We start from the raw sequence: 27,475 nt of genomic DNA on the forward strand, positions 1-27,475 counted from the left end.
TCATATGTTTCATATAGGTCAGGGGTCTTGGATGAGTTACTGAACATCATGCCAGTGTCAATAGTTGACAGCCACAAGTTAACTACATGAAATTGTGACAGTGTACTATCCGCTAATGTATAAGAGATCATTAACTTAGTGAATGTATGCCGTGCATGTGAGTGTGTGCTGTGTGTGTGCTGTGTCTTACTGAGGGCAATGTGTGTGGCGTCCTCCAGTGGGTATCCTCTCTTAGTTGTGCTGACCACACAGACGGCCACAGATGCCATAGCCTGCTCTCTGCAGATACAAACAGCTCAAACATACTAACAGTAGCCACACCACAAACCCCATTCAATTGACAATGCAGTACACACCAGAGTAAAGTGGTTTATGTACATATTACCTCACCTGTACCCCTGCACAATGACTCAGTACTGGTACCCCCTGTATATAGCTGTGTTATGTTATTGTGTGTAACTTCTGCATTTAAAATAATAAATAATGAAATATCAAATATTTTCTTTAAAAAAAATGCATTGTTGGTTAAGTAAGCATTTCACCTGCTGTATTTAGTGCATGTGACAAAAAAGTGATTTGAGAAACATGGTGACCGAGATGGCCATGGCATATGGTTTACATCGTTTTCATGCTCATCAAACCATTCAGTGACTACTCAGGCCCTGTGTATAGAGGCATGAGGCTGTAAGGGAGCACCTCACGTTACACACACACCTGTGTGGTATTGTGGGGAGAGAACACTTCTCTCGTATGTAAACAAGCTGTGATCTAATCAACATGCCTAATCAACTTGCACAATGGTTTAGATGGTACAATGATTATCTACACTATACTTGCTTGTTTTGTAACAAACTGAAATTAGGCAAACTATTCGAATTTCTGCAACCAGGAAATGGCAGAACGATTTCTGCATAGTGCATCTTTAATGTCTTACTTGGCGAGCTGCATGACGTTCCTATAGCAGTTGTACAGAGAGTTCTCAGCAGCCGTCCTGTACTTGGTTTTGTACTTGGGGCCCACCGTGTGGATGATAAAGCGCGCCGCCAGGTTAAAGCCTTTGGTCATCTTTGCCTCGCCTGTCCGACATCCTTTGGATAAACGCATACATACCGGTAATACAAGTATATCAAGATCCCACAAAGAACACACCAAGAGAACATTCTTCACCTTCAACACAGCCTAGAAGGGGATTTACATAGCAACAATACCCAATGGACACAAACCAACACTTTCTCCTTTTCTAAAATATGCATTTGTATAAAAACCTGTCTATTGTGTTGTCTCCACAGTGCTCACATTATGTTAACACATGACATTCACTTTCCCAGCTTAACACAAGGTCATGATCAGTAGAGACAAACCAACAGAAGTTAATTGGACAACAAAAATAAGCATTCTGATGGATCAAGTTGAAATAGTGTTTTGAAACGGATGTGGTACTTTCTCATGTTTCGTGCCCACTGAGCGCAAACCAGTCATGTTGTCATTAACCTGATGAGTTAGTGGCGCTCCCTACCTTTCAGTTTGAGCATCTCGTCTCGAAGTTCAGGCCCAGCGTAAGTGTGGATGCTCTCAGAGATAGGGTTCTTGTCCGTCAGAGTCTCATTACTCGTGTTTACGATCGCTGTGCAGTTCAGCAGGGCAACATTGCCATTACTGAGAGATGACAGCAGAATGAAAGAGGGTCAGATGTCTTAACTGTATTGGCCATACTCAAGCTCCATCTCATATCTCCCTTTGACATCAAAAAGAAGAAGAAACTACTATGAAAAAGTTATATAAAAGATGAAAGATTTGGATTACCTTCAATACAATTTTGATTCATATTCCCTCTGATATTGCCAACTACTTGTATTACTTTTTCATTGGCAAGATTGTTGTTGGCATGTCATGCCTACAACAATAATAATCCCAAAAATAATAACACGTTTGGGCAAAAGAACACAGCATTAACCATTGCAAAATGCATAGAAATTAAGAAGATGATTGTGGGAGCCGTTTTGTTAGACTTAAAGTGCAGCTTTTGACATTATCGAAACTGCTGGAAAAACATACAGTACCAGTCAAAAGTTTAGACACCAACTCATTCAAGGGTTTTTCTTTATTTTACTATTTTCTACATTGTAGAATTCAAATCATAGTCACACACCTCATGTAGCCTAGCCCATAGGCGTATATGTTTTGTTAAGGTTTGTTAAAGTGGCCAAATAAGTTCTTAAAATTAAGCACATGAATCTGTTTTACAACGGGTGCAGAGCCTAACTGCCAGACATTAGCAGCGCTTGAGTTTTAAGTTTGGGGAAGATCCTTTTTCACCATAAGAATTCACCTTTATAATAAAAGCATTACATGCATAATCACATTTACAGTCACTTTTGAGAATGGTGTTTTCCCGCTAACGGAACATTCACGCTAATAACCTACTGCCGTGTGAGCATTGCTGCGCTTATGTGAAGAAATAGCCTAACAGCGTATCAAAATTTTAAGCTAAACGTTCTGATTGGTTGTGTCAGCCTCATTGCATTATTTATTTTTTGATGCTAGTGGTTGTATTAATTTGGGCTTCATCTCATCCCACAACATGTTTGGAATATTTCTTTCTAGATAGTACAAAAGTTGTCATATTCTATGGGGGATAGTAGACCGACATATTCTAGTGCTTTTGCTGTTCGTTAGGCCTTCTCATCTTGTTGGCTGACAAAGTGAAATTGGACAGTTCATCCAATATCTTTAATATGCGCCTCGGAATTGGTTAAGGACGTGCGCAGTTGCGTCCCCGATATGTTGGTCTTCACTTGTAGCCTGTGAGAAAGACCCGATCATGTGACGGAGAGCCATGTGAGTGAGGTGCATCGGAGCATGCAGCTGGGAGAAGGGAATTTTAATGATTATATTCAGCCTAAGGGCACAACGGCCACAAAAGGCATGTTTTTTTTTAGGCAGCATTACTACCACACAAAGGGGATGCCAGGAAATTCGAGGCATTATCAAGTGCTTGTCAAATATTGTGCAAGTGTGTACAGCCTGCACAAAGAAAACAAAGCAGAGCTCATACCTTTCATGCAACTTTTTTCAAATTATCATTTGAGTCGCATCATCCCGACCTAGAATGTATTCAAAATTAAACATATAGCCCTAAAGTTACATAAATAGCTCTAAATTAAGCATATAGGAGTACTTGTTTCTTTGTTAAGCACTCCTTCAAATCATTTAGGGAAAATATCCTTACTATTTAGCTATGTTCAATTGTATTCTTCATACTAGAGGTCAACCGATAAATCAGGGCCGATTTCAAGTTCATATAACAAATCGGTAATCGGCATTTTTGGAAACCGATTGTGGACGATCACACTGCGTGGCAGGCTGACTGCCTGTTACGCGAGTGCAGCAAGAAGCCAAGGTAAGTTGCTAGCTAGCATTAAACTTATAAAAAACAATCACTAGTTAACTACACATGGTTGATGATATTACTAGTTTATCTAGCTTGTCCTACGTTGCATATAATCGATGCGGTGCCTGTTAATTCATCATCGAATCACAGCCTACTTCGTCAAACGGGTGATGATTTAACAAGCGCAGTCGCAAAAAAAGCACCGTCGTTGCACCATTGTGTACCTAACCATAAACATCAATGCCTTTCTTTAAAATCAATACACAAGTATATATTTTTAAAACCTGCATATTTAGTTAATATTGCCTGCTAACATGAATTTATTTTAACTAGGGAAATTGTGTCACTTCTCTTGGGTTCCGTGCAAGCAGAGTCAGGGTATATGCAGCAGTTTGGGCCACCTGGCTCGTTTCGAACTGTGTGAAGACCATTTCTTCCTATCAAAGACCGTAATTAATTTGCCAGAATTGTACATAATTATGACATAACATTGAAGGTTTTGCAATGTAACAGCACTATTTAGAGTTAGGGATGCCACCCGTTAGATAAAATATGGAACGGTTCCGTATTTCACTGAAAGAATAAACGTTTTGTTTTTGAAATGATAGTTTCCGGATTTGACCATATTAATGACCTAAGGCTTGTATTTCTGTGTGTTATTATGTTAGAATTAAGTCTATGATTTGATAGAGCAGTCTGTCTGAGTGGTGGTAGGCAGCAGCAGGCTCGTAAGTATTCTTTCAAACAGCACTTTCCTGCATTTGCCAGCAGCTCTTTGCTGTGCTTCAAGCATTGAGCCATTTAGGACTTCAAGCCTATCAACTCCCGAGATTAGGCTGGTGTAACCGATGTGAAATGGCTAGCTAGTTAGCGGGGTGCGCGCTAGTTAGCGGGGTGCGCGCTAGTTAGCGGGGTGCGCGCTAGTTAGCGGGGTGCGCGCTAGTTAGCGGGGTGCGCGCTAGTTAGCGGGGTGCGCGCTAGTTAGCGTTTCAATCTGTGACGTCACTCGCTCTGAGACTTTGAAGTAGTTGTTCCACTTGCTCTGCAAGGGCCATTACCCATCGCTTTCGTGGAGCGATGGGAAACAATGCTTCGAGGGTGGCTGTTGTCGATGTGTCCCCGGGTCGAGCCCAGGTAGGGGCGAGGAGAGGGACGGAAGCTATACTGTTACACTGGCAATACTATAGTGCCTATAAGAACATCCAATAGTCAAAGGTATATGAAATACAAACAGTATAGAGAGAAATAGTCCTATAATAACTACAACCTAAAACTTCTTAACTGGGAATATTGAAGACAAGTTAAAAGGAACCACCAGCTTTCATATGTTCTCATGTTCTGAGCAAGGAACTTAAATGTTAGCTTTTTTACATGGTACATATTGTACTTTTACTTTCTTCTCCAACACTTTGTTTTCGCATTATTTAAACAAAATTTTACATGTTTCATTATTTATTTGAGACGAAATTGATTTTATTGATGTATTATATTAAGTTAATACTGAATGAACACTTATTTTGTTGTTATTGTCATTATTACAAATAAATAAAAATAGGCCAATATCGGCTTTTATTTGGTCCTCCAATAATCGGTATCGGCGTTGAAAAACCATAATCGGTCGGCCTCTATTTCATACTATAAAATGCCACAGAATTCTAAGCAAATCTTGTCTACTAAATGAACTAGTGTAACCCATAGCCATATTAACATAAGGACAATAGAGTATGCTATTATGTTCTACTGAAATAGACTACATTTTCTTCATACCATGTTTCTTTATAACTGTCTAATAAAAAACATGAGCTGAAAAATTATTTTTGTTGGGAGGTGTTGACTAACTGCGAATAAACTATAAAGATATAGAGAGTCGCACACTCCATATATAAACTCCCAGTAATGTATTGGGTAAATAAATGACTGGGAGTTTATATATGGAGTGTGCGACTGTCTAAAATAAATAATGGATTTATTGTGAAAGTGTAGGCTATATTACATGGATTTATTACACTTTTTAAAACGTAGATGTTCCAAAGGTCTGCATCAATGGCTTGTAGGCTATGCGTGGAAGCCAGGAGATGCTAAACGTGTTCATGCCAATTAACTGTCAATTACCATGAGACCGGCAGTTATTTGCTTGAAAATCACCGGCTGACAAAATGTCATGACGCCACAGCCCCAAGTGTTTCGTATCAAGAAATTAACTACATCACTTCTTGTCTTTGTGAGAGGTATTGACATGTTGAAGCACTGAACATGCTAGCAGTAAAATCTGATTTAAAAAAAAAACACCTCACGGAACAACATGGACTGTGACGAGGCACACACACATTCCAACAAACTCTACACACACTAATATTGTATAATGTATCGTTTTATTTAGGATGTAGACTATTATTTTACAATGATGTATTGATTTATTCCTGTTTGGACACCAGGAAGAGTAGCCGCTCCCATGGCAGCAGCAAACAGGGATCTCAATAAATACATCAATGGCTGCATTTACACAGGCAGCCCAATTCTGATATTTTGTCCCAATAATTAATATGTTCACCAATCACATCAGATCTTTTCACAGATATTTTTTCCAGAGCTAATCTGATTGGTAAAAAGACAAATTACTAAAAAAAAAAAAATTCAGTCTGCCTGTGTAAATGCAGCCTATGTAACACAACAGTTTAAGTTAGCCTACATGTGTGTTTGAAGTGAGAATCCTGCCCATAGGGCTTTGTCCAGCTGCACAAGGGTAACTACTCAAGCAGCGTGACGGTACTGGGTCATGACATCCTAAGGTTGGCTAGCCCTGCCCGGTTCCTAAAGAGCTCGTCCTGTAGGTTCACTCCAACCCTAATCTAGCACACCTGATTCTAATGATTAGCTTGTTGATAAGCTGAATCAGGTTAGTTAAAATTGGGCTGAAGCAAAAACCTACAAGCCTGTAGCTCTCCAGGAATCAGGTTGGAGAGACTCATCTCAATGACTATGAAAAAGAATGAAACTTCAAAAACCTTTATTTTGGACATCAAATCAGAAGGCAACTGTGCTACTTAGGTTTTTGTATTCACAAACAAAGCACACACACAATCAAGTTTACGGTGAAACACGTCTGTTTCACTTCACTAAAATGCTTGAGGTAGCAAAACAAGCTATGGAAAAATCATAATTGCGTCCTCACACTTCCTTGGCAAATTACTACAGTGCTACTTCAAAAAGGTTGGATGTGAATGAGCGAAGTATCTTAGGCCTTGTACACACTTGTGGTTAAAGGAGAAGTGCACAGCCTCGTTTTTCATCAAATCACAGTTATGCCAAGACAGCAAGAACCAGTGTCTGGAATGTGTTTCATGTGACACTTGTTCTACAACACCTTGCTAGCTACATTATTTGATCATGCTAGCGAATAGCTAGTGTAACCAACTCTCAGCAACAACACCAGGCACAGTCTCACATTTGACAAACCCATCTGATTGTTACACAGAAGCCCATTTTCACTAGAGGAGCTATTTCCCAATCAATATTTGCAGTGCACATCAAGCTACAGTGTCTTCTGGGAAATTTGTTTTGCACCGGGTGGGCGGGGTTTGCTCATTTTCAACTATTCAATTAGTCATCCTAAGGAGATGTCTCCACCCACCCAGGGCACTGGGCCACACAAAACTCTCTCACCCAGTCTTTTCCGTGAAAACAGTGCCACCAAGTGTTAATTGGAAAAGGGGGCATTCATTTTTTTTTTTACATAATTGTAATCCAATCCCTCAAGTAAGTAATGATGCAGTCACTTACCAAACTCTTTTGGACAAGTGACTTTATGACCAAAATTATTCTATTTACACTTTGTAGTCAATTGAGATACTATAATACATGTTTCTGACTTGTATCAATGCCACATAGGCCATTTTCAAAAGAAGTTGGTTTTCAAGGGCAGTTGACCTTTAACGTTTTAAGCAAGTGACACTTGTGGTGATCCTTGCTCAAAGGGAGTGCAAGTCAATCAAGACAATGTGTCAACTCCCGGAAATTAAGTCAAAACAGGAGCAGAAAAGTGCTTTTCCTAAGACCTGTGTAAATAGGCCCAAATTCAGCCCAGAGATCTGTTCCTTTAACTGCAGCAGGAATGTGAGGAGGGATTGGGGCAGCCTGGGTACGAATGTCTAACTGAGAAACTCCTACCAGTGGAACCTCTGAACACATCATGTGCTCAGCCTCCACAACAAAGAGGATTTATAAGGTAGAGGCTAGAATGATGGGGGTGGGAGAGAGAAAGAGAGTGTGTTTATTGAGGGGAGTGATCCACAGTGGTGCAATGATTCTCAGTGGTGCAAAGAGCCAGGGCTACACCTTGAGACCTTATAACCATCAACAAACGCATTTGATATGAGTTTGACAATAACGATTGTGAGAGAAAAGGAGCGAAACCCCGAGATGGAGGGGAAAAAAGAAAGCAAGAGAGCAAAAGAGAGAGACCAAGAGATAGAAGTGGTACTAGAGAGAGGTCCAGTGTGTATGTGTGTGACTCACTAGAGCACTATTTTCCTGTTGATGTCCTCTCTGTAGGGGAAGGGGGATTGGAAGGCCTGCTGGCTGAAGTTGTACTCCTTCTCCTCTCCCTCAAGGTCCGGCTGCCACTCCCAGGTGGACAGAGTCTGGACCTCCACAAACTGAGAGCGTGCTCCCAGAGGATCCATTCCTGCACTGCGCTGGCCGGGACCTCAATGCTCGACACTGCAAACAAAGCCAGAGAAAGACTTTAAAGTGTATTTTCAGTGTCCACATCCAGGAACCAAATAGGAAGGAAGGGAAAGAGGGATACCTAGTCAGTTGTACAAGTGAATGCATTCAACGGAAATGTGTCTTCCGCATTTAACTCGACTGCTCTCCTGAGTGGCACAGCAGTCTAAGGCACTGCATCACAGTGCTAGATGCGTCACTATAGACACCCTGGTTCGAATCCAGGCTGTATCACAACCGGCCGTGACTTCGAGTCATATAGGGCGGCACACTATTGGCCCGGGTTTGGCCGGTGTAGGCCGTCGTAAGTAAGACTTTGTTCTTAACTGACTTGCCTATTTAAATAAAAAGGTTCAATTTAAATGTTTGAAAAAAATACTCAAAATAAGCATCTATGACAAGGAAAAACAGTCACAATTGGTGATTACATGGTGTTTCAGTGTTCATAATGAAGTAGGCTTGGCAATATAAAAAAAAAACATTTTGTAAAGCAAAAGCATTTTTGCACAATCAAAGAAAGGCTTTGACTGACAGTTTTAAAATAGCTTCCAGTGTCTAGAGCCAAGACAGTAACAAACCATCCCGTTTACAGTACTTCTAACCTCTAGTATACAGCCTGAAAATGAAGCCTCACATAATGAATGCACTTGTGTGAGGTTAGGTGGCAGTTAAAGAAAATTGGGTGAAACAGGCAAGCAAGGTCTGGCTCCGTTTTTTTCCAGAACCTGCAGCTATTTAAGATTGTGTTTTCGAGACTATCAGCGAACTACATACCATGTCAACACCTATGACTGAGGGCCTCTGTCTAACATTAGACTGGCCGCGTTCTAGGAACAGTTCTGTTTTGGAGCTTATGGCACGAGAGGGGAGGGCATTACCGTGAAGTGAACCTAGACAGACAGGGAATTCAAAAGCACCATAAGGACGTATTGAAATGCAGAATGAAGATAAACATATAGCTAGTTGGTCTATATTTTTGTTGACTGCAGCATGGGTCAAATACACTTGACGAACAATAGTATTCCTCTCACATTTCCCACAGTGTTTTTGCTTGTGCAAAATATGGGAAAACATCTAATTATGAAAAAACGAAATATGTCATAATCCCCAACCATGGAGCTCGAGCTCAGCTGACCATCACATTCCCAGTGTAGCGTTTGCTTTCTTTTTTTACTTTGATTCGCAAATGTTATCTGCTAGCACGGCAGAAAATAGTAGCATGCCGAAAATGGAAAGGAATTTAAAGATGTAGCTATATATCAGGAAGCTACAGGAGAAAATGTTACACCTACCCGTTTTCGTTTGTCCACGAATCTATTAGTTGTCGACTCTGAGTATGACTGAATTACAAAAAAACAAAGAATACAGGGGGTGTTCGTGATGTTCTTAACATCCCAAACATGGCAAAACTCGATTTGATATAGCCAATTCCCATCGTACTGTCACGTTTACTACAGTTTGGTGAGTTCCTGATCAGCTGATTCGCGACAGAGAGGAAGACGCGAAGCGAGAGGGTTCACTCTACCCAAAATCTGTCTACTCAAACAAGACCGCGAAGTAGTGATTGATGCACGTCGGATGAATCGTGTGGTGAATGAAGAAAAAGTGAAGAGTCCATCTGTGCTTTTGTTTTTTGAGCCCAAGTGGCGCAGCGGTCTAAGGCACTGCATCTCAGTGCTAGAGGCGTCAATACAGACACACTGGTTCGAATCCATGCTCTATTACAACCAGCCATGATTGGGAGTTCCATAGAGAGGTTGCACAATTGGCCCAGCAATGTCTGGGTTTGGCCAGTGTAGGCCTGTCATTGTGAATAAGAATTTGTTCTTAATTGACATTTAAAAAATGTATGTATTAACTACAGAGTCAGGGGACTGAATCTCAGTGCAAGAGGTGTCACTACAGACCCAGACAGGTTGAATTCCAGGTTTATCACAACCAGCTGTGATTGGGAGTCCCATAGGGCAGTGCACAAGGTAGGCCGTCATTGTAACTAATAATGTGTTCTTAACTGTCTTGCCTAGTTAAAAAATGTTGTTTAAAAAAAAGAAGCTTTTGAACATGTTTCAGGTCCTCTTCACTAATTTATTGATGTGTGTGGACCATGATAATGTAGATCCTTAGTGATGTGGACACCGAGGGACTTGAAGCTCTCGACGCGCTCCACTTGAGCCCCGTCGATGTGGATGGGGGCGTGCTCCCCCCTCTGTTTCCTGTAGTCCACGTTCAGCTCCTTTGTCTTGCTGACGATGAGGGAGAGGTTGTTATCCTGGCACCACACTACCAGGTCTCTGACCTCCTCCCTATAGGCTGTCTCATCGTCGTTGGTGATCAGGCCTACCAGGACACCATGGTGTTGAACACTGAGCTGTAGTCAATGAACAGCATTCTCACATAGGTGTTCCTCTTGTCCAGGTGGGAAAGGGCAGTGTGGAGTGCAATAGAGATTGTGCCATCTGTGGGTCTGTTGGGGCAGGATGCGAGTAGGAGTGGGCCCAGGGTGTCTGGGATGATGGTGTTGATGTGAGCCATGACCAACCTTTCAAAGCATTTCATGGCTACAGATGTTGTAGGAAATTATCTGTAACTGCAATTTTTTTTTCTCCGCCCCATGGCAAAATGTGTAGAATTGTAGAAAACCTTCTATGAACTCTATGGAAGCCCAATAATCCATCCCACCAAAACAGGCTGAAATTTCAAACAGCTCTTACACTAAACATAATATTCACAATTTCACAGTTTTATTCCAACCACATAGTGTGGAAATATAAAACACAGGAATATCACGTTTCTGATTACACTGGGCCTTTAAAACTGCAACATTTTCTCTATGCCCCATGGCAAAATGTGTAGAATTTCAGGAAATGTACTTTAAAACTTTTCTCACCACCGTCACGAGGGGGGCCACTGAAATGTTTTACCTCGAGGTGAGAGGACCCCAAACCAAATATTGCTTCATACTGTACTGTCTTGCTAGAATGGTCCCACCTGATCTCGTCTCCTCCCGCCTGTCTTCAATATTTGAGAACATGTATTTCCATTGTTAGAGCGGTCACTCGACTATCTTGTCAATATGAAATAAAATCTTTGATCACGACAAATAACACACCTATCCCCCCGTAGAAGACACACACACAACAAATATTACGGAATAATGGCTAGGGTCTCACGATAAATCACAACATTTGTGTAATACGCATAGGCCAACGCCACAGGAGCGGTTGGAATTGTATGTAAATCCTCGAGAGTTGTAAATATTGTCGGTAAATTTAGGCATTTAGATATGGTCAAATATATGGCTGAGGAGATATTTTCTGTAAATCAACAACACAATACCCATTATACAGACTAAAGTAATGGATACATATGAAAGTCCATGTGATTGATCGTTAGTTTCATATATTGCAAAATAACCATAAGTACAATACTCAGGTAACACATGTTTTAAATATACGCATTGTCGTATCTGACTTTCTGAAATTTGAGAGACATCAATGTGTGCTTATGTGTTTGTGTTCGACCAACTGTGTTTGATTAGTAGGGTCTTCCTCGTGTGCCAAGAAGTCAGAAAACATCACTGACTGGATGCCTCAATCTGGGAATTAGTAGCATTATTCAAGTAAGATAAACAATTGGGAAAAGTATATATCATACATGTGTAAACGAAACGGTTATCAATAAGTCTCAAAACATGTTTTGCTTGTTTTACTGTGTAATTTAGTTGGTTTCGCGATGCTGTGGAACACCACGTGGGCCTAACGTTAAAGCTAGCGACATAGCTAGCCAGCTACTGCAGCGGAACTTGGCTATGGTCACTGGATCTCACTAAGTTTCGAACAAATGCAGTTCTCAGAATTGACTTAGGTAGTTATTACAGTAGTACAAATAACTGTTGTATACATTGTTTTGTATGATGTAGCTATAATGTAGCCTGGTCCCAGATCTGTGTGTGCTCTTGCCTAACGGTAACGTTACTCCTTTGCTGTCCTTGGCTATGGTCTCACATGGTCACTGGATCTCACCAAGTCTTCTAACAAATGTAGTTGTCAGAATTGACGTAGCTAGCTAGCTATTACAGTACTACTAGTAACTGTTGTATACATTGTTTTGTAGCTATAATGTAGCCTGGTCCCAGATCTGTTTGTGCTCTTGCCTAACGTTACTCCTTGTCAAGCCAAGCAGGACAATTCCATAAGGAGTTTTTAGCAAGGGGCAGAAACAGATTGGCACCCAGGATTGCTATAATGCACATTGTACACTTGTTTCACCGTTTAGCCTCCATAATGGTGATGTACTTGCACTTCTGTAATGCATTGACGTCAGAAGGGCTAGCTGATGCTCCAGTTGTCATTCCTTGTCTGTTCTCCAATCCATCATCATATGATATTCATCATCACTGTCTCATCCTCCCTAGCCTGTGATATTGCCCTGATCTTGCGACCATGGGATTGACCAAGCAGTACCTGCGCTATGCTGCCAGCGCCGTGTTCGGAGTAATTGGGAGCCAGAAGGCCAACATCGCCTTTGTAACCATGCGAGGAGGGGAGAGAGGACGCTTTGTGGCTGTGGCTGCCTGTGAGCATGTCTTCATATGGGACGTGCGTAAAGCAGAGAAGGTGAGAGACTTGGGATGATCTATTCATGTAGGGTTGACTCGGTGGGTTTGTCAGTAGGCTACTGCTGCGGTCATAGCCGATATCAGGGTCATCATTGCTGACAGTGCTCTTATAATTGGGTCTGAAATGTCCTAACCCATGGCTGTCGATAACTCAAATAAGATGACTTGGCCAGTGATAACAAGTTGTAACTGTTTATATCACCAATATTTCCACATAGTGAGAGATGACATATTAGGTCAGATGTCTTCCTTTGAAATTGTCCTCTTCTCTGTCCCAGGTTCTTATTCTCAAGGGGAACAAGCACGAGGTGACTTACCTCTGCCCCTCCCCCGATGGCATCTATGTTGCTGTGGGTTACGAGGACGGGGCTGTGCGCATCTTCAGCCTATTGAACGGCGAGAGCAACGTGTCCTTCAACGGGCACAAGTCCGCAGTCACTGTGATCCGCTATGACACTCTCGGTTCTCGGCTGGTGACCGGATCCAGGGTAAGAACAGAACTATGCTGCCATAGAGATGGCAAGGTCCCCAGGGATGTCCACTGACGTCATGGTCAAGCTAAGGCGTTTGCATTTAAAATATGGTTAGTAATATGCCTATTATTATCTCTTCCTTTCAGGACACGGATGTGATTGTGTGGGATGTGATCAACGAGTGTGGTCTGTACCGACTGAAAGGACACAAAGACGCTGTCACACAGGCCCTGTTCCTCAAAGACAAGAACCTTCTGGTCACCAGGTAGTACATCACTCATATGTAGGGCTCTGACTTTCTGTCTTGGCCCTTGGTACTGTTAAGGCGTCGGCATACTCCCTTAAAGGTGTTTAACAGTCATTCTGAAAAGTACTTTTTCTCCCATGGCTAACTACCAGGAAGTTTGAAAAGACAGGCTGATTGGGCAGGGAGCTTATATTCATGAGCTCGCCTTGACTGACAGCTCTTTGAAACGCCTATGTCGAGGAACTTGGATGCAGTGTTGCAGTAAAATCATCTCAAGTTAATTTGGTGATACATAAAGCAACTCAAACAACATTGAAATTGTATCAATGATATCAATTTTGTTATATACATCTCTCATTTGGCGTGTCTCTTGTAATGCGGTTCATAGCAGCGCTGATGGATGTGTTGACATGACTGCTGCTTCAGTTACCCCCCCCCTTTTGTTCCATGCTGATTGAATATCATGTTACCATTGATGTATTAAAATGAGAGTTAAGGTGATGTCACCTTGTCCCCTTAATAATGATTCCAAGTTTTTGACATGGGGGGAGGGGACCAGTAGCTTTATGATCAAACTTTATCAATGTAGAAGCAAGTCATGTTTCATACTTTGGTTAGGTCTCCTTCAAATATCCTCAAATTGAATGAAAAAAAAAAAAGATTTTGACTGTTCATGACCTTTAAAAGACCGCCGCTCAATTATTTATTTTTTTGATGCCGTAGCCAGTATACACTTCCTCAACAAAAAAGATCTGTCATTAATTTCTGTTTTTGCAGAGGAGATCATAGTCGCTTAATTTTACATCTAACTAAGATGTTTGGTGCAGTATTTCTCAAGTTAAAAAATGTGCACGAGAACACTTTATTGAAGAATCCCTACTGTTGACCAATCACCAACGAAAGGGTGTAGCCTTCGGCTACCAACTTTGTCTTGCATCGAGAAAAAATGTTGTTTGCGCGAACAGCTGGAAAAAACCCTTGCCGAAGACCAAAACTAACAACTTCACAAAATGTCAGAATATATGCTTGAACTGTTTTGGGAAGCATTCGGACGCCTTTAGTGTTCTGGCGTTGAAAGACGAGGAGCGCAGGTTGGATACCAGCTAGGGAAAGTTACATCCCCCCCTGATGTCTGAATTATCTTTCTGTTGTTTTCTCCAGCTCCAAGGACAGCTTTGTAAAGTGGTGGGACCTGGACACTCAGCACTGCTTTAAGACCATGCTGGGACATCGCAGTGAGGTGAGTGCTCCTGCCTATCTTAACATTTGATTGTCACATGTGTTGTTGACATTGTATGGTGTACTAAGAGGTGATTGGATCTCTTGTCTGATTAGTTAGTCATGTCTGAGAGACACATCTGATTGGATCACCTTGGTTGTGTGTTTGTCAGGTCTGGGGCATGGCACTGCTGAACCAAGAGAGTAGATTGATAACAGGCTCAGCTGACAGTGAGCTCCGGGCCTGGGACATCAACTACCTACAGGAGGTAAGCACAGAGGAGCTACAATGAGCCTTCTACACACATAACTACATATTTTGGACAATAATGAAAAGGTCTAAAATATCTTATCTGAATAAAATGCTAGTTGAGTCCTTCACTCTCTCTCGGTTTGTTCATCGTTCAGGGCAGAGAGGCTGGTGAACCAAAGGAGAAGAAAGGAAAAAGCCTACTTGATGATGATGATGAGGAGGAGGAGGAAGTTGTGGACGAGAGCCCTGAGGAGGTAGGACAGACCATGATCCACTACAGGGCAAAACACCATGATTGGTTACCTGCAGCACAAGTGAATCAGTTCATCTAGAAAATAACTCTGAAGAAGTATAGTAGCTAGTAATGAATGGCATATGTAACGGTAGCTAACACTGTTTCCGTACAGATTTTGTGTACCGATGCATTCAAACGAGGCTGCGATGAAAACTAATGGGACTGAGTGATTGTTGGCATCAAAATCCGGGGTGTAAACTAAGTTTCTATTCAAGCATTGATTGACATGTTAATAGACCAATAGTTTGAGAAGTTGAAAAAATCGGACCCCTCTGACGCTGTACGATACATTGTGACGTATCACAACGTATTGTATGGCGCATTATGCAACACGTGTGCCATACAGCCTTTCCACCAGGGGTAGCACTTCTCTCGCAGATAAAAAAAAACAAAACAAGAAAGTGTCCGCGACAAGCAAAGGGGAATGGATACCGAGTCAATTGTAGTCAACTGAATGCATTCATTGTTTGCGTCATCACTGCAAGCCATCATGACTCAAAAGCCATGACAGCCGCTGTTTTCATCTGAAGATCACTTTACTGTCGCCCTAAAAGTCCTCAAATTCAACATAAATCTTCAAATAGGTATGTGATGACACATTATATAAACTCTTTATAGTGTTTTATAACAATTTTAGAGGTGATCAGTTGGACAAATCGGGTGAAAAAAGCCGTTTCCGCATCCGACATATCTCCCCTTTTCACTATTACTCAGTAGCCTTCACTTCCCCACCCACCATTTTTAAAAAGATCAGACGGAGCTCCATTGCCTTCTTCAATCATGCAGAGATGGGCAGCATGAAGGTCTCGTCATTGATTTGGCTGGTAAGAGGAGAAATTGTGCCTTACAATGGTATTCATATTACAGTTGACCTGTTAGTATATACATTTTTTTGGTCACGTGTACGGAACACTGTCAAGTACGGAAGTTTGTTAGTTATCGTTGCTGTCTAATACATGTGTATCTGAAATCTGTATGTGTTTCATACTTTTCCCTCTTGCCCTCGCTCTCTCTCTCTCTCTCACACAGAGGATCCTGAGTTGTAAGAAAGCTGGCTCTTTGCTGAGAGAGGCCAGGGACAGGGTAGTCTCCATGACTACCGATGCCAAGGCCAAGGTCCTGGCGTGCCATGTAAGTATTGACCTTTTAATGTTGGTACAGTCTTACTTACCCTCAAGTAATATTGATTTATTGTCATACATTTCTCAGATCACTAATGTAATGTGTATTCTTCCCTCTGATCTTTCCTCTTTTTCCACATCCTTCTCTCTCAGGGCTCAGACACAGTGCTGGAGGTGTTCAGTGTGCTGCCGGAGGACGAGGTGGAGAGGGTGATGGCCAAGAAGCTGAAGAGAGCCAAGAAGAAGGCCAGGTATGTTGCACACAGTAGAGATCACACTGTCACCTCAGCCACGGCAGGGACCAGTCTGCAGATAGCCCAAGTTGGGCCAGGCCGATACTGCAAAGCCTTCAGAGATGATTTGAAATAAGAAAATGTGTGGAATCTAATTCCAATCAAACTAAATACTTCCAATGTTTATAAATAAAGTTATGTTGATGAAATTGGTGAAATGTAAAGATGAGGTGCTGCTGCCCTCTGGTATAGGGATGCGCAGCTTGCAGAGGACGCCCCAGAGCCTGTGGTGGAGAGGAAACTGGCAAATGAGATTGTGAGACTAACCAACATCAAGGCCTCCGCCAATATCAGGTACACAGCAACACACACACGTGCACTCTCTCACACACTCAATCAATCAACCAACCAACATTTAGTGTCATGTATATCCCAGATGGGTGGACTGCCTGATGTGTGCGGGTGGGGAGTTGAAGGTAGCCATGCTGCTCCAGAACAACACCGTGGAGACCTACAGCCTCAAGACGTCTGACAAGAATCCCACGGGCATTAAGACCTCCCGGCTCACCCTGGGAGGCCACCGCACCGATGCCCGCACGCTGGCCTTCAGCTCAGACAACATCGCTGTCCTCTCTGCCTCTGGGGACACCGTCAAAGTCTGGAACAGGTGGGAAAGTCAGGTCACACAGGACTGATCTGACAGTGTGGTTTCACTATACAAGTTAAATCTAGTTCACTAAGCTGGCTTTCCAGCCTCTTTTAAAGGTGACACATGTTATGACTCCTAGACACATACTGTATTATGAGCCGTTTTCTACATTCTGATTGGGTGTCTAACGGGAAGTCTCTACCCCGTCACAGGTCTACCCTGCAGGTGATTCGCACCATGGCGTGTGACTACGCCCTCTGCTCCCTGTTTGTCCCTGGAGACAGGCAGATCATCCTAGGGACCAAGGTAACACGCATGCACACACTAACATACACCAAACTACTGTATAAGTGTATTATCCAGTATTAATCTATTATGTGTAACCCAGGCTAACCTTCTCTCTATCAGAGTGGTAAGATTCAGATCTTTGACCTGGCATCAGGTACCCTCTTGGAGACTGTCGACGCCCATAACGGAGCTCTGTGGTCCCTCTGTCTGTCTCCTGATCAGGTACTGTCTGTATCTGCCTCTTTCTGTCTATGTTCAACATCATCCACAATAAATGTAGTTTACAACTCCATAGGCCCCTTATCTGTAGACAAAAGCCCATAAAAAAGTATTTAAAAAAATAAAATAAACAACATTCCCATTTGCTCTGACTGTTTATTTGACTGTAATTATGTGATTTCCTCAGAGGGGGATAGTGACTGGCGGGGCTGACAAGACGGTGAAGTTCTGGGAGTTTGAGCTGATTAAGGATGAAGACGCTGCACAGAAGTAAGCCAAGCTTTATTCCTTCTGTTTCACATAGTGTCAATAACACTTAGAATGCAGTTTCATACTAGAGGCAACTAGTTTTATGCCCAGTCAGGCTGCACGCTGTTATTCAAGTGAGCTTTTATCAAGTGAGCACTTGACTGGAGTTTCTGTTTACTCTGCTCTAATTGTGTGTGTGTGTGTGTGTGTGTGTGTGTGTGTGTGTGTGTGTGTGTGTGTGTGTGTGTGTGTGTGTGTGTGTTGCAGGAGGCTGACGGTGAAACACATGCGTACACTGCAGCTGGATGAGGATGTGTTGTGTGTGAAATATTCTCCTGACCAGAGACTGTTGGCTGTCTCCCTGCTGGACTGCACCGTCAAGGTCTTCTACACAGACACACTCAAGTTCTTCTTATCTCTGTATGGACACAAGCTGCCTGTGCTCTGCCTGGACATCTCTCATGTGAGTACCGGTACTCATCCTAGCAACCCCAAACTAAACGAAAAACGAATGTAATGAGTGACAGTAGATGAAAATGGAATGTGCATACTTGAGTATGTGTTGGTTAAAGTTGCTGCGTGTATGTTTTCAATCTGTCTTAACTCTGAATGTTACTTGTCCATCTCTCAGGACAGTGCCTTAATAGCAACTGGCTCTGCAGACAGAAACGTCAAGATCTGGGGTCTGGACTTTGGGGACTGTCACAGATCTATGTTTGCCCACGATGACAGGTACAGAAATAATACAACATATATTATATATACACACAGTTGCAAGAAAAAGTATGTGAACCCTTTGGAATTACCTGGATTTCTACATAAATTTGTTTAAAATTTGATCTGATCTTCCTCTTAAGTCACAACAATAGACAAACACAGTGTGCTTCAACAAACACCACACCATTTATTTTATTTTTCTGGTCTATATTGAATACATCATTTAAACATTCACAGTGTAGGTTGGGAAAAGTATGTGAACTCCTAGGCTAATGACTTCTTCATAAGCTAATCAGAGTCAGGAGTCAACTAACCTGGAGTCAAATCAATCAAAGTTTGCTATTCACGTGAAGCATTGCCTGATGTGAACCATGTCTTGAACAAAAGAGATCTCAGAAGACCTAAGATTAAGAATTGTTGACTTGCATAAAGCTGGAAAGGGTTACAAAAGTATCTCTAAAACCCTTGATGTTCATCAGTCCACGGTAAGATACATTGAGAAAGTTCAGCACTGTTGCTACTCTCCCTAGGAGTGGCCGTCCTGCAAAGATGACTGCAAGAGCACAGTGCAGAATGCTCAATGAGGTGAAGAAGAATCCTAGTGTCAGCTAAAGACTTACAGAAGTCTATGGAAGATGCTAACATCTCTGTTGACCAGTCTACAATACGTAAAACACTAAACATGAAGGGTGTTCATGGGAGAACACCATGGAAGAAGCCACTGCTGTCCAAAAAAACATGGCTGCACGTCTGAGGTTCGCAAAAGAGCACCTGGATGTTCCACAGCGCTACTGGCAAAATATTCTGTGGACAGATGAATCTACAGTTGAGTTGTTTGGAAGGAACACTGTGTAGAGAAAAAAAGGCTCAGCACACCAACATCAAAACCTCATCCCAACTGTAAAATATGGTGGAGGGAGCTGCTTTGCTGGGGGCTGCTTTGCTGCCTCAGGGCCTGAACAGCTTGGTATCATTGACGGAAAAGTGAATTCCCATGTTTATCAAGACATTTTGCCAGAGAATGTAAGCCAGAGAATGTAAGGCGATCTGTCCACCAATTGAAGTTGGGTGATGCAACAGGACACCGACCCAAAACACAGAAGTAAATCAACAGAATGGCTTCAACAGAAGAAAATACACCTTCTGGAGTTGCCCAGTCAAAGTTCTGACCTCAACCCGATTGAGTGCTGTGGCATGACCTCGAGCGGTTCACACCAGACATCCCAAGAATATTGCTGAAGTGAAACAGTTTTGTAAAGAAGAATGGTCCTCCTGACCATTGTGCATATTTGACACGCAACTACAGAAAACGTTTGGTTGAGGTTATTGCTGCCAAAGGAGGGCACACCAGTTATTAAAACCAAGGGTTCACATATTTTTCCCACCCTGCACTAAGAATGTTTACACGGTGTGTTCAATAAGAACATGAAAACATATTGTTTGTGTGTTATTAGTTTAAGCAGACTGTGTTTGTCTATTGTTGTGATTTAGATGAAGATCAGGTCAAATTTTATGACCAATTTATGCAGAAATCCAGGTAATTCCAAAGGGTTCACATACTTTTTCTTGCCTGTGTGTGTGTGTATGTGTATATATATATATATGTGTGTGTGTGTGTGTGTGTGTGTGTGTGTGTGTGTGTGTGTGTGTGTATGTGTGTATGTATACGTATATGTGTGTGTATATATATATATGTGTGTGTATATATATACACACACACACACACACACACACAGTTGAAGTCGGAAGTTTACATACACCTTAGCTGAATACTTTTAAACTCAGTTTTTCACAATTCCTGACATTTAATCATAGTAAAAATTCCCTGTCTTAGGTCAGTTAGGATCACCACTTTATTTTAAGAATGTGAAATATCAGAATAATAGTAGAGAGTGATTTATTTTGGCTTTTATTTATTTTATCACATCCCCAGTGGGTCAGAAGTTTACATACACTCAATTAATATCTGGTAGCATTGCCTTTAAATTGTTGAATTTGGGTTAAATGTTTCGGGTAGCCTTCCTCAAGCTTCCCACAATAAGTTGGGTGATTTTTGGCCCATTCCTCCTGACAGAGCTGGTGTAACTGAGTCAGGTTTGTAGGCCTCCTTGCTCACACACGCTTTTTCAGTTCTCCCCAGAAATGTTCTATAGGATTGAGGTCAGGGCTTTGTGTTGGCCACTCCAATACCTTGACTTTGTTGTCCTTAAGCCATTTTGTCACAACTTTGAAAGTATGCTTGGGGGTCATTGTCCATTTGGAAGACCCATTTGCGACCAAGCTTTAACTTCCTGACTGATGTCTTGAGATGTTGCTTCAATATATCCACGTAATTTTCTATCCTCATGATGCAATATATTTTGTGAGGTGCACCAGTCCCTCCTGCAGCACACCCACAACATGATGCTGCCACCCCCGTGCTTCACAGTTGGGATGGTTTTCTTCTGCTTGCAAGCCTCTACCTTTTTCCTCCAAACATAACAATGGTCATTATGCCTGAACAGTTCTGTTTTTGTTTCGTCAGACCAGAGGACATTTGTCCAAAAAGTACCATCTTTGTCCCCATGTGCAGTTGCAAACCGTAGTCTGGCTTTTTTATGGCGGTTTTGGAGCAGTGGCTTCTTCCTTGCTGAGCGGCCTTTCAGGTTATGTCGATATAGGACTCGTTTTACTGTGGATATAGATACTTTTGTACCTGTTTCCTCCAGCATCTTCACAAGGTCTTTTTGCTGTTGTTCTGGGATTGATTTGCACTTTTCGCATCAAAGAACGTTCATCTCTAGGAGACAGAACACGTCTAATTCCTGAGCGGTATGACAGCTGAGTGGTCCAATGGTGTTTATACTTGCGTACTATTGTTTGTACAGGTGAACATGGTACCTTCGGGCATTTGGAAATTGCTCCCAAGGATGAACCAGACTTGTGGAGGTCTACAATGTTTTTTTCTGAGGTCTAGGCTGATTTCTTTTGGTTTTCCCATGATGTCAAGCAGAGAGGCACTGAGTTTGAAGGTAGGCCTTGAAATACATCCACAGGTACACCTCCAATTGACTCAAATGATGTCAGTTAGCCTATGAGAAGATTCTAAAGCCATTACATAATTTTCTGGAACTTTCCAAGCTGTTTAAAGGCACAGTCAACTTCGTGTTGTATCACTGGAATTGTGATACAGTGAAATATTCTGTCTTTAAACAACTGTTGTAAAAAAGACTTGTGTCATGCACAATGTAGATGTCCTAACGGACTTGCCGAAACTATAGTTTGTGAGCAAGAATTTCGTGGAGTGGTTGAAAAATTTGTTTTAATGACTCCAACATAAGTCTATGTAAACTTTCGACTTCAACTGTATATGTGTATGTATTAAACCCAGGTAAAAAGAAACGTCCTCTCACTGTCAACTTCGTTTATTTTCAGCAAACTTAATATGTTTAAATATTTGTATGAACATCACAAAATTCAACAACAGACATAAACTGAACAAGTTCCACAGACATGTGATTAACATAAATGGAATAATGTCTCCCTGAACAAAGGGAGGGGGGGGGGGGTCAAAATCAAAAGTAACAGTCAGTATCTGTTGTGGCCACCAGCTGCATTAAGTACTGCTGTGCAACTCCTCCTCATGGACTGCACCAGATTTGCCAGTTCTTGCTGTGAGATGTTACCCCACTCTATCACCAAGGCACCTTCAAGTTCCCGGATATTTCAGTGGGGGAATGGCCCTAGCCCTCACCCTCCGATCCAAAAGGTCCCAGATGTGCTCAATGGGATTGAGATCCGGGCTCTTCGCTAGCCATGGCAGAACACTGACATTCCTGTCTTGCGTCAGTGAAGAGCACTTTTTGCCAGTCCTGTCTGGTCCAGTGACGGTGGGTTTGTGCCCTTCGGCAACGTTGTTGCCGGTGATGTCTAGTGAGGACCTGCCCTACAACATGCCTACAAACCCTCAGTCCAGCCTCTCTCAGCCTATTGCGGACAGTCTGAGCACTGATGGAGGAATTGTGCGTTCCTGGTGTAACTCGGGCAGTTGTTGTTGCCATTCTGTACCTGCCCCGCCGTTGTGATGCTCAGATGTACCGATCCTGTGCTGGTGTTACACGTGGTCTGCCACTGCGAGGACAATCGGCTGTCCGTCCTGTCTCCCTGTAGCTCTGTCTTAGGCGTCTCACAGTACGGACGTTGCAATTTATTGCCCTGGCCACATCTGCAGTCCTCATGCCTCCTTGCAGCATGCCTAAGGCACATTCACGCATATGAGCAGGGACCCTGGGCATCTTTCTTTTGGTGTTTTTCAGAGTCAGTAGAAAGGCCTCTTTCGTGTCCTAAATTTTCATAACTGTGACCTTAATTGCCTACCGTCTGTAAGCTGTTTGTGTATTAATGACCGTTCCACATGTGTATGTTCATTTAATTGTTTATGGTTCATTGAACAGGAAACAGTGTTTAAATCCTTTACAGTGAAGATCTGTGAAGTTATTTGGATTTTTACAAATTATCCTTGAAAGAAAGGGTTCTGAAAAGGGGACGTTTTCTTTTTTTGTTGAGTTTATATATTAATATGAATATAGAATATACTGCAAGAACACCTCGTCCTAAGCTGTCAGCCATATGGTCAGTGTAAATGGCTCAGTGTGGAAGCTTGACCAACGGTCTTGAATGATATAATTTAATAGATGTTGGCTTCATTCTCCCCATTTCCAGTAAAATATTTAATTTAATCTCCAGTTTCAGAAACACTGTCCTTGTTAGCTGCCTCTGACCGATGACATCACCCCCATCTGCTCTTTCATGTCGCTGTTTTTTATTTTTTATTTCTCGTCTGCTTTTTTCTCTCTCTTTTCTCAGCGTCATGTTCCTTCAGTTTGTCCCCAAAACCCATCTGTTCTTCACAGCGGGGAAGGACAAGAAGATCAAACAGTGGGACGCAGACAAGTTTGAGCACATCCAGACCTTAGAGGTGACATTCACTCCCATGCTGTTGGCTACATTTCTCATATGGAGATGAGGCCTAGAGTTCATGATAACATTTTGTGACATAACCAATTACCTAAATGCTCTTTCTTTCCCATTGGAGGAATTACATTTCCCTTCTTTAATTGACTAAATTGAAAATGGATTTGACCCCACCCCTAGTGTTGACCTTTAACCGCTGACCCATGTGTGTGACGTGCTATCCTCAGGGTCACCATCGGGAGGTTTGGTGTCTGGCCATCAGTCCTAACGGGGACCACATTGTGTCCTCGTCTCACGACAAGTCCCTGAGGCTCTGGGAGAGGACCAGAGAACCCATCATCCTGGAGGAAGAGAGGGAGATGGTGGGTAGTGGTGCCCCAGAAACATGCTCTGTCTGTGGGTAAAAGGGAAGGGAGATAGTGGACACCAATCAGGTTTTATCTTGAACTTTTTCACCCTCTCAAATGTTTTTCTTTAGGAGAGAGAGGCTGAGTTTGAGGAGGGCATGGCCAAAGGGGATGAGCCTGTGGTAAGTGCTGACTTTATTTCAAACCAGTGGAAATGAAAATGTTTGTTTTCTCAGTGTCGTTCAGTCTCACTGATGTCTTGTGTGTCTCACAGGTTCCAGGAGAGATCAAGGATGCAGAGGCAGCACCAGCGGCGAAGAAAACCATAGAGACAGTCAAAGCTGTGAGTCTCCATGTCAAGTAACTAGACTGCAGAGATGGAAAGGTTGTGTGTGTGTGCACGTTCGGATAGGTATGTGTGTGTGTGTAGTTTGTAATGGCCGGTGTGTGTGTCTCTTTAGGCTGAGCGTGTCATGGAGGCTCTGGAGCTGTACAGATCAGAGAGCAGGAAAATGGAGGAGCATCAGATAGCCTGCCAGTCAGCCGGAAAACAGTTGCCTCCACCTAAGGCCAATCCTATCCTTGTGGCCTTTGGAAACGTTTCTGTAAGTTTTTAATTCCTTCTGAAATTATCATAATACATACATAGCCCAGGGTACTAGATTAGTGAGGAACAGAACTATCATGTTAACTTCGGTACCACATCCTCCTCCCTCTCTTGCAGCCGTCTCGCTACGTCTTGGACGTAATAAAGAAGGTCCGGTCCAGTGAGCTGGAGGTGTCTTTGCTGGTCCTGCCGTTCCCCTACATTCCAGACCTGCTGTCTCTCTTCAACTGCTATGTCCAGGACGGCCTGGAGGTGGAGCTAGTGTGCCGTTGTCTCTTCTTCCTGCTCAGGTATGCTAGCCTCTGACGCCAGGCTTCTCAAGTAGTGTGAACACCTCTTCCTGAGGAGAACTTCTCCAGGTTGAGTTTAGATTTAAACAGGTGACGCATTGCCACTTATCAAGCCAATCAACTATTTTGAATGGGTGGAGTTCCAAAAAGATGTGCTGTTTCTGAATAATTGTCTGGCTTGCAACAAGCTAGCTACCATAAGATAAAACAAATGACACTGCATAGGCTAATAAATCTTTGTCTGACACACGGTAGGAAAATAAGGGAAGACAAGGAAATGCCTCTCCTGAAGGGAAACATCATTTCTACTCCGAGCCAACAAAATGTGAGCGTTAACAGCCAGCGCTTCCTTTCAATCGCAAAATCCAATTCTTAGTTCTCCAGACTTACAAAATTTGAGTCAACACAACGAGATTTGGAAGGATGACTCCTTGAGACTACGGTTATGCTAACAAACAACCTCGCACCAATCATTAGTGTTTGTTACTCAGTTTGTGTGTTTCTCACATATGCAAACAACCTCACACAAGTATGTGTCTGGTGTCTCTAAGGTACCTGAAGTGTGAGTAGATGAGCCTAAAGTACTGTCAGGGTGAGTCTTCACTGTGCTTGTCCTTGTCTCTCCAGAATCCACTTTGGCCAGATCTCCAGTAACCAGATGCTGCTGACCGTCATAGACGATCTGAGAATCAACACCATTTCTAAAGTCCGAGAGATCAGGGTGAGTCTAATCAGAAAATATAGAAAATGTACTCTAAAGGCTAATGATCCTCAAGTCATATAAAACTGTACTTCTTCTGCTCCAGGATGTTCTGGGTTTCAACAGTGCTGGTCTCCAGTTCCTCCAGAGGGAGGTCGAGAGCAAAGAGGAGATCATGTTTTTCGCGGACGCCACCGGTCTCCTTAAAGAGAAGAGGAGGAAGAGGAAGAAGAGAGAGAGAGCTATTCTCACTATTGCCTGAATCACCACAGGATTTTATATATATATATATATACCCCACATCATGACCAGTAGGCTACTGCAGGGGTGGCCTTAAGCAGAGAGATTTACACTGTTAGTTTTATATCTGAACTGTTATAGGATCCTGATAGGACATAACACTGTGTTATTCAATGACATGCTTCATTTCCCAAATAAACTGTGTCTGAGTTACTCATGTTGAGCCTCACTCCCTCAGGTTTTACAGAAGGCCTGTGAATGAATAAATCCACTGCTCCCTAACTCAAGTCCAAAGGACGTACTGTATGTATACACAGCAGATCCCTCTGCAACCACAGGCTCGTATAAAACATTCATATAAAACTCCTTCTTTAATAGTTACATTTCGAGTTGGACTTTTCCCTCTCTGGTTGGTCTTAGCTTCCTGTCACATGGGTTTTGGACAGGTATGATTTAGGCCTGTTTCTCTGGGTCTTCCTGTAACACAGCCTAGGGGAGTGATTCATGGCTGGATCAGGGCCAAACCGGACCCAAGTGGGCTTCGGGGGGGTGGGTGTCAGATCAGTCACAGGCCACCAGAGTCTCAGACCACCAAGACTACTGCTCCCAAAGAGCACACAGGACAGAACTAGATTCAGTCAGCTACTGGGAATCCCTCCCTCTTCTCTCCAGTTATTTTATACTGCCATCAGTGGGAGAAAGTCAGATTCAGCTTTACTTCGCTGCTCTTGTAACCCAGGCTGAATTTAGGGGGTCTATACCTCGTGTACATAGACTACATATTTCAAGAAGTCTAGCAAGACTAGAGTCTAGTACCCACATCTGCCATCTCAGTTTTCAGCGCCAAAGTTTGCTGAAAGATGTACTGCTTACGTTTTCCCACCCAACCCTGAATGTTAATCTTGTAACAGCAGTGTTTCACACCTACATCAAACACGTTTTTATCCTGTTTATATCCTGACCGCAGGGTGCCGGGAATTAATGAAATGGACACCTTAAAACACCTCCCTCTGTTCACTTTTTAATCTCGCGTCAGACAAAAAAAAAATTTACTCTGTATTTATAAGGCTGTAAAAAGGGACGGCAACTCTTTATGAGGCTGGATTTGGCTCTTTAAGCCATAAATGTCACACCTACCAAAATTAAAAATTCTTCAGAAAAAACCTGACTCAGACACACACACACACTGTTACAAACCAACAGCAATAGATTACAAAAACTAATGTAAATGGCATTCGAATGCATCATTTATTATCAAAACAGAATGAAAACTTTTAGATAAACTTTTATTTAGCAAACAAAGTTTGACCCCAAAATTACCCCAAGTTACTTTTCAGTAAAACCTCTGAATTAAATTTAACCGTGTCTTATTCAGTACAGCCTCCAGTGCACTTTTCCAGTTTATTGTGTGTAATCTCTTTCTCTGCCTCAAACAATATCTAAAAGTGAGCGATTTCATAGCAATATTTCCCTGGTGTTTTCGTCAACATGTCATATTCTGGCTGTTAACCGAACACCCATAACAGCTATAGCACACAGTGAGTGAAATGTTTATGGTGTTCCCTCCCTCCATCTCAGTCATCTGCACTGTGGCTACAGATACTCATGGACCCCGAGTTTATTATTCATTTCAGCTTCATAG

General features: G+C 42.4%; 2 protein-coding genes across 2 annotated transcripts in view; one reads left to right on the forward strand and one right to left on the reverse strand.

Moving 5' to 3' along the window:
• Nucleotides 1–9,757, reverse strand: part of LOC135547460 (ganglioside-induced differentiation-associated protein 2-like) — a 40,607-nt gene extending 30,850 nt beyond the window's left edge. Inside the window, exons 1-5 of the mRNA XM_064976491.1 lie at nucleotides 9,409–9,757; nucleotides 7,907–8,110; nucleotides 1,517–1,656; nucleotides 935–1,088; nucleotides 191–279 (exon numbers count right to left, since the gene is read on the reverse strand). Of these exons, the coding sequence (XP_064832563.1) occupies nucleotides 191–279; nucleotides 935–1,088; nucleotides 1,517–1,656; nucleotides 7,907–8,073 (550 nt within the window). The 5' untranslated portion in view covers nucleotides 8,074–8,110; nucleotides 9,409–9,757. The remainder of the gene's footprint in view (nucleotides 1–190; nucleotides 280–934; nucleotides 1,089–1,516; nucleotides 1,657–7,906; nucleotides 8,111–9,408) is intronic.
• A 1,900-nt stretch (nucleotides 9,758–11,657) lies between these two features.
• wdr3 (WD repeat domain 3) lies at nucleotides 11,658–26,046 on the forward strand. Its single transcript, XM_064976492.1, has 24 exons — nucleotides 11,658–11,735; nucleotides 12,531–12,732; nucleotides 13,013–13,222; nucleotides 13,354–13,472; nucleotides 14,616–14,694; nucleotides 14,846–14,941; nucleotides 15,081–15,179; nucleotides 16,250–16,351; nucleotides 16,495–16,592; nucleotides 16,827–16,928; nucleotides 17,011–17,241; nucleotides 17,436–17,529; nucleotides 17,632–17,733; nucleotides 17,918–18,000; nucleotides 18,247–18,442; nucleotides 18,611–18,711; nucleotides 23,542–23,653; nucleotides 23,877–24,011; nucleotides 24,128–24,178; nucleotides 24,271–24,339; nucleotides 24,458–24,601; nucleotides 24,721–24,893; nucleotides 25,521–25,614; nucleotides 25,700–26,046. Exons 2-24 carry the CDS (start codon nucleotides 12,559–12,561, stop codon nucleotides 25,853–25,855), a joined length of 2,820 nt encoding a protein of 939 aa, XP_064832564.1. The 5' UTR covers nucleotides 11,658–11,735; nucleotides 12,531–12,558; the 3' UTR covers nucleotides 25,856–26,046.
• The last annotated feature ends 1,429 nt before the right edge of the window (nucleotides 26,047–27,475 follow it).

Source organism: Oncorhynchus masou, chromosome 10, assembly GCF_036934945.1.
Source record: "Oncorhynchus masou masou isolate Uvic2021 chromosome 10, UVic_Omas_1.1, whole genome shotgun sequence".
Classification (NCBI taxonomy): Eukaryota; Metazoa; Chordata; class Actinopteri; order Salmoniformes; family Salmonidae; genus Oncorhynchus; species Oncorhynchus masou.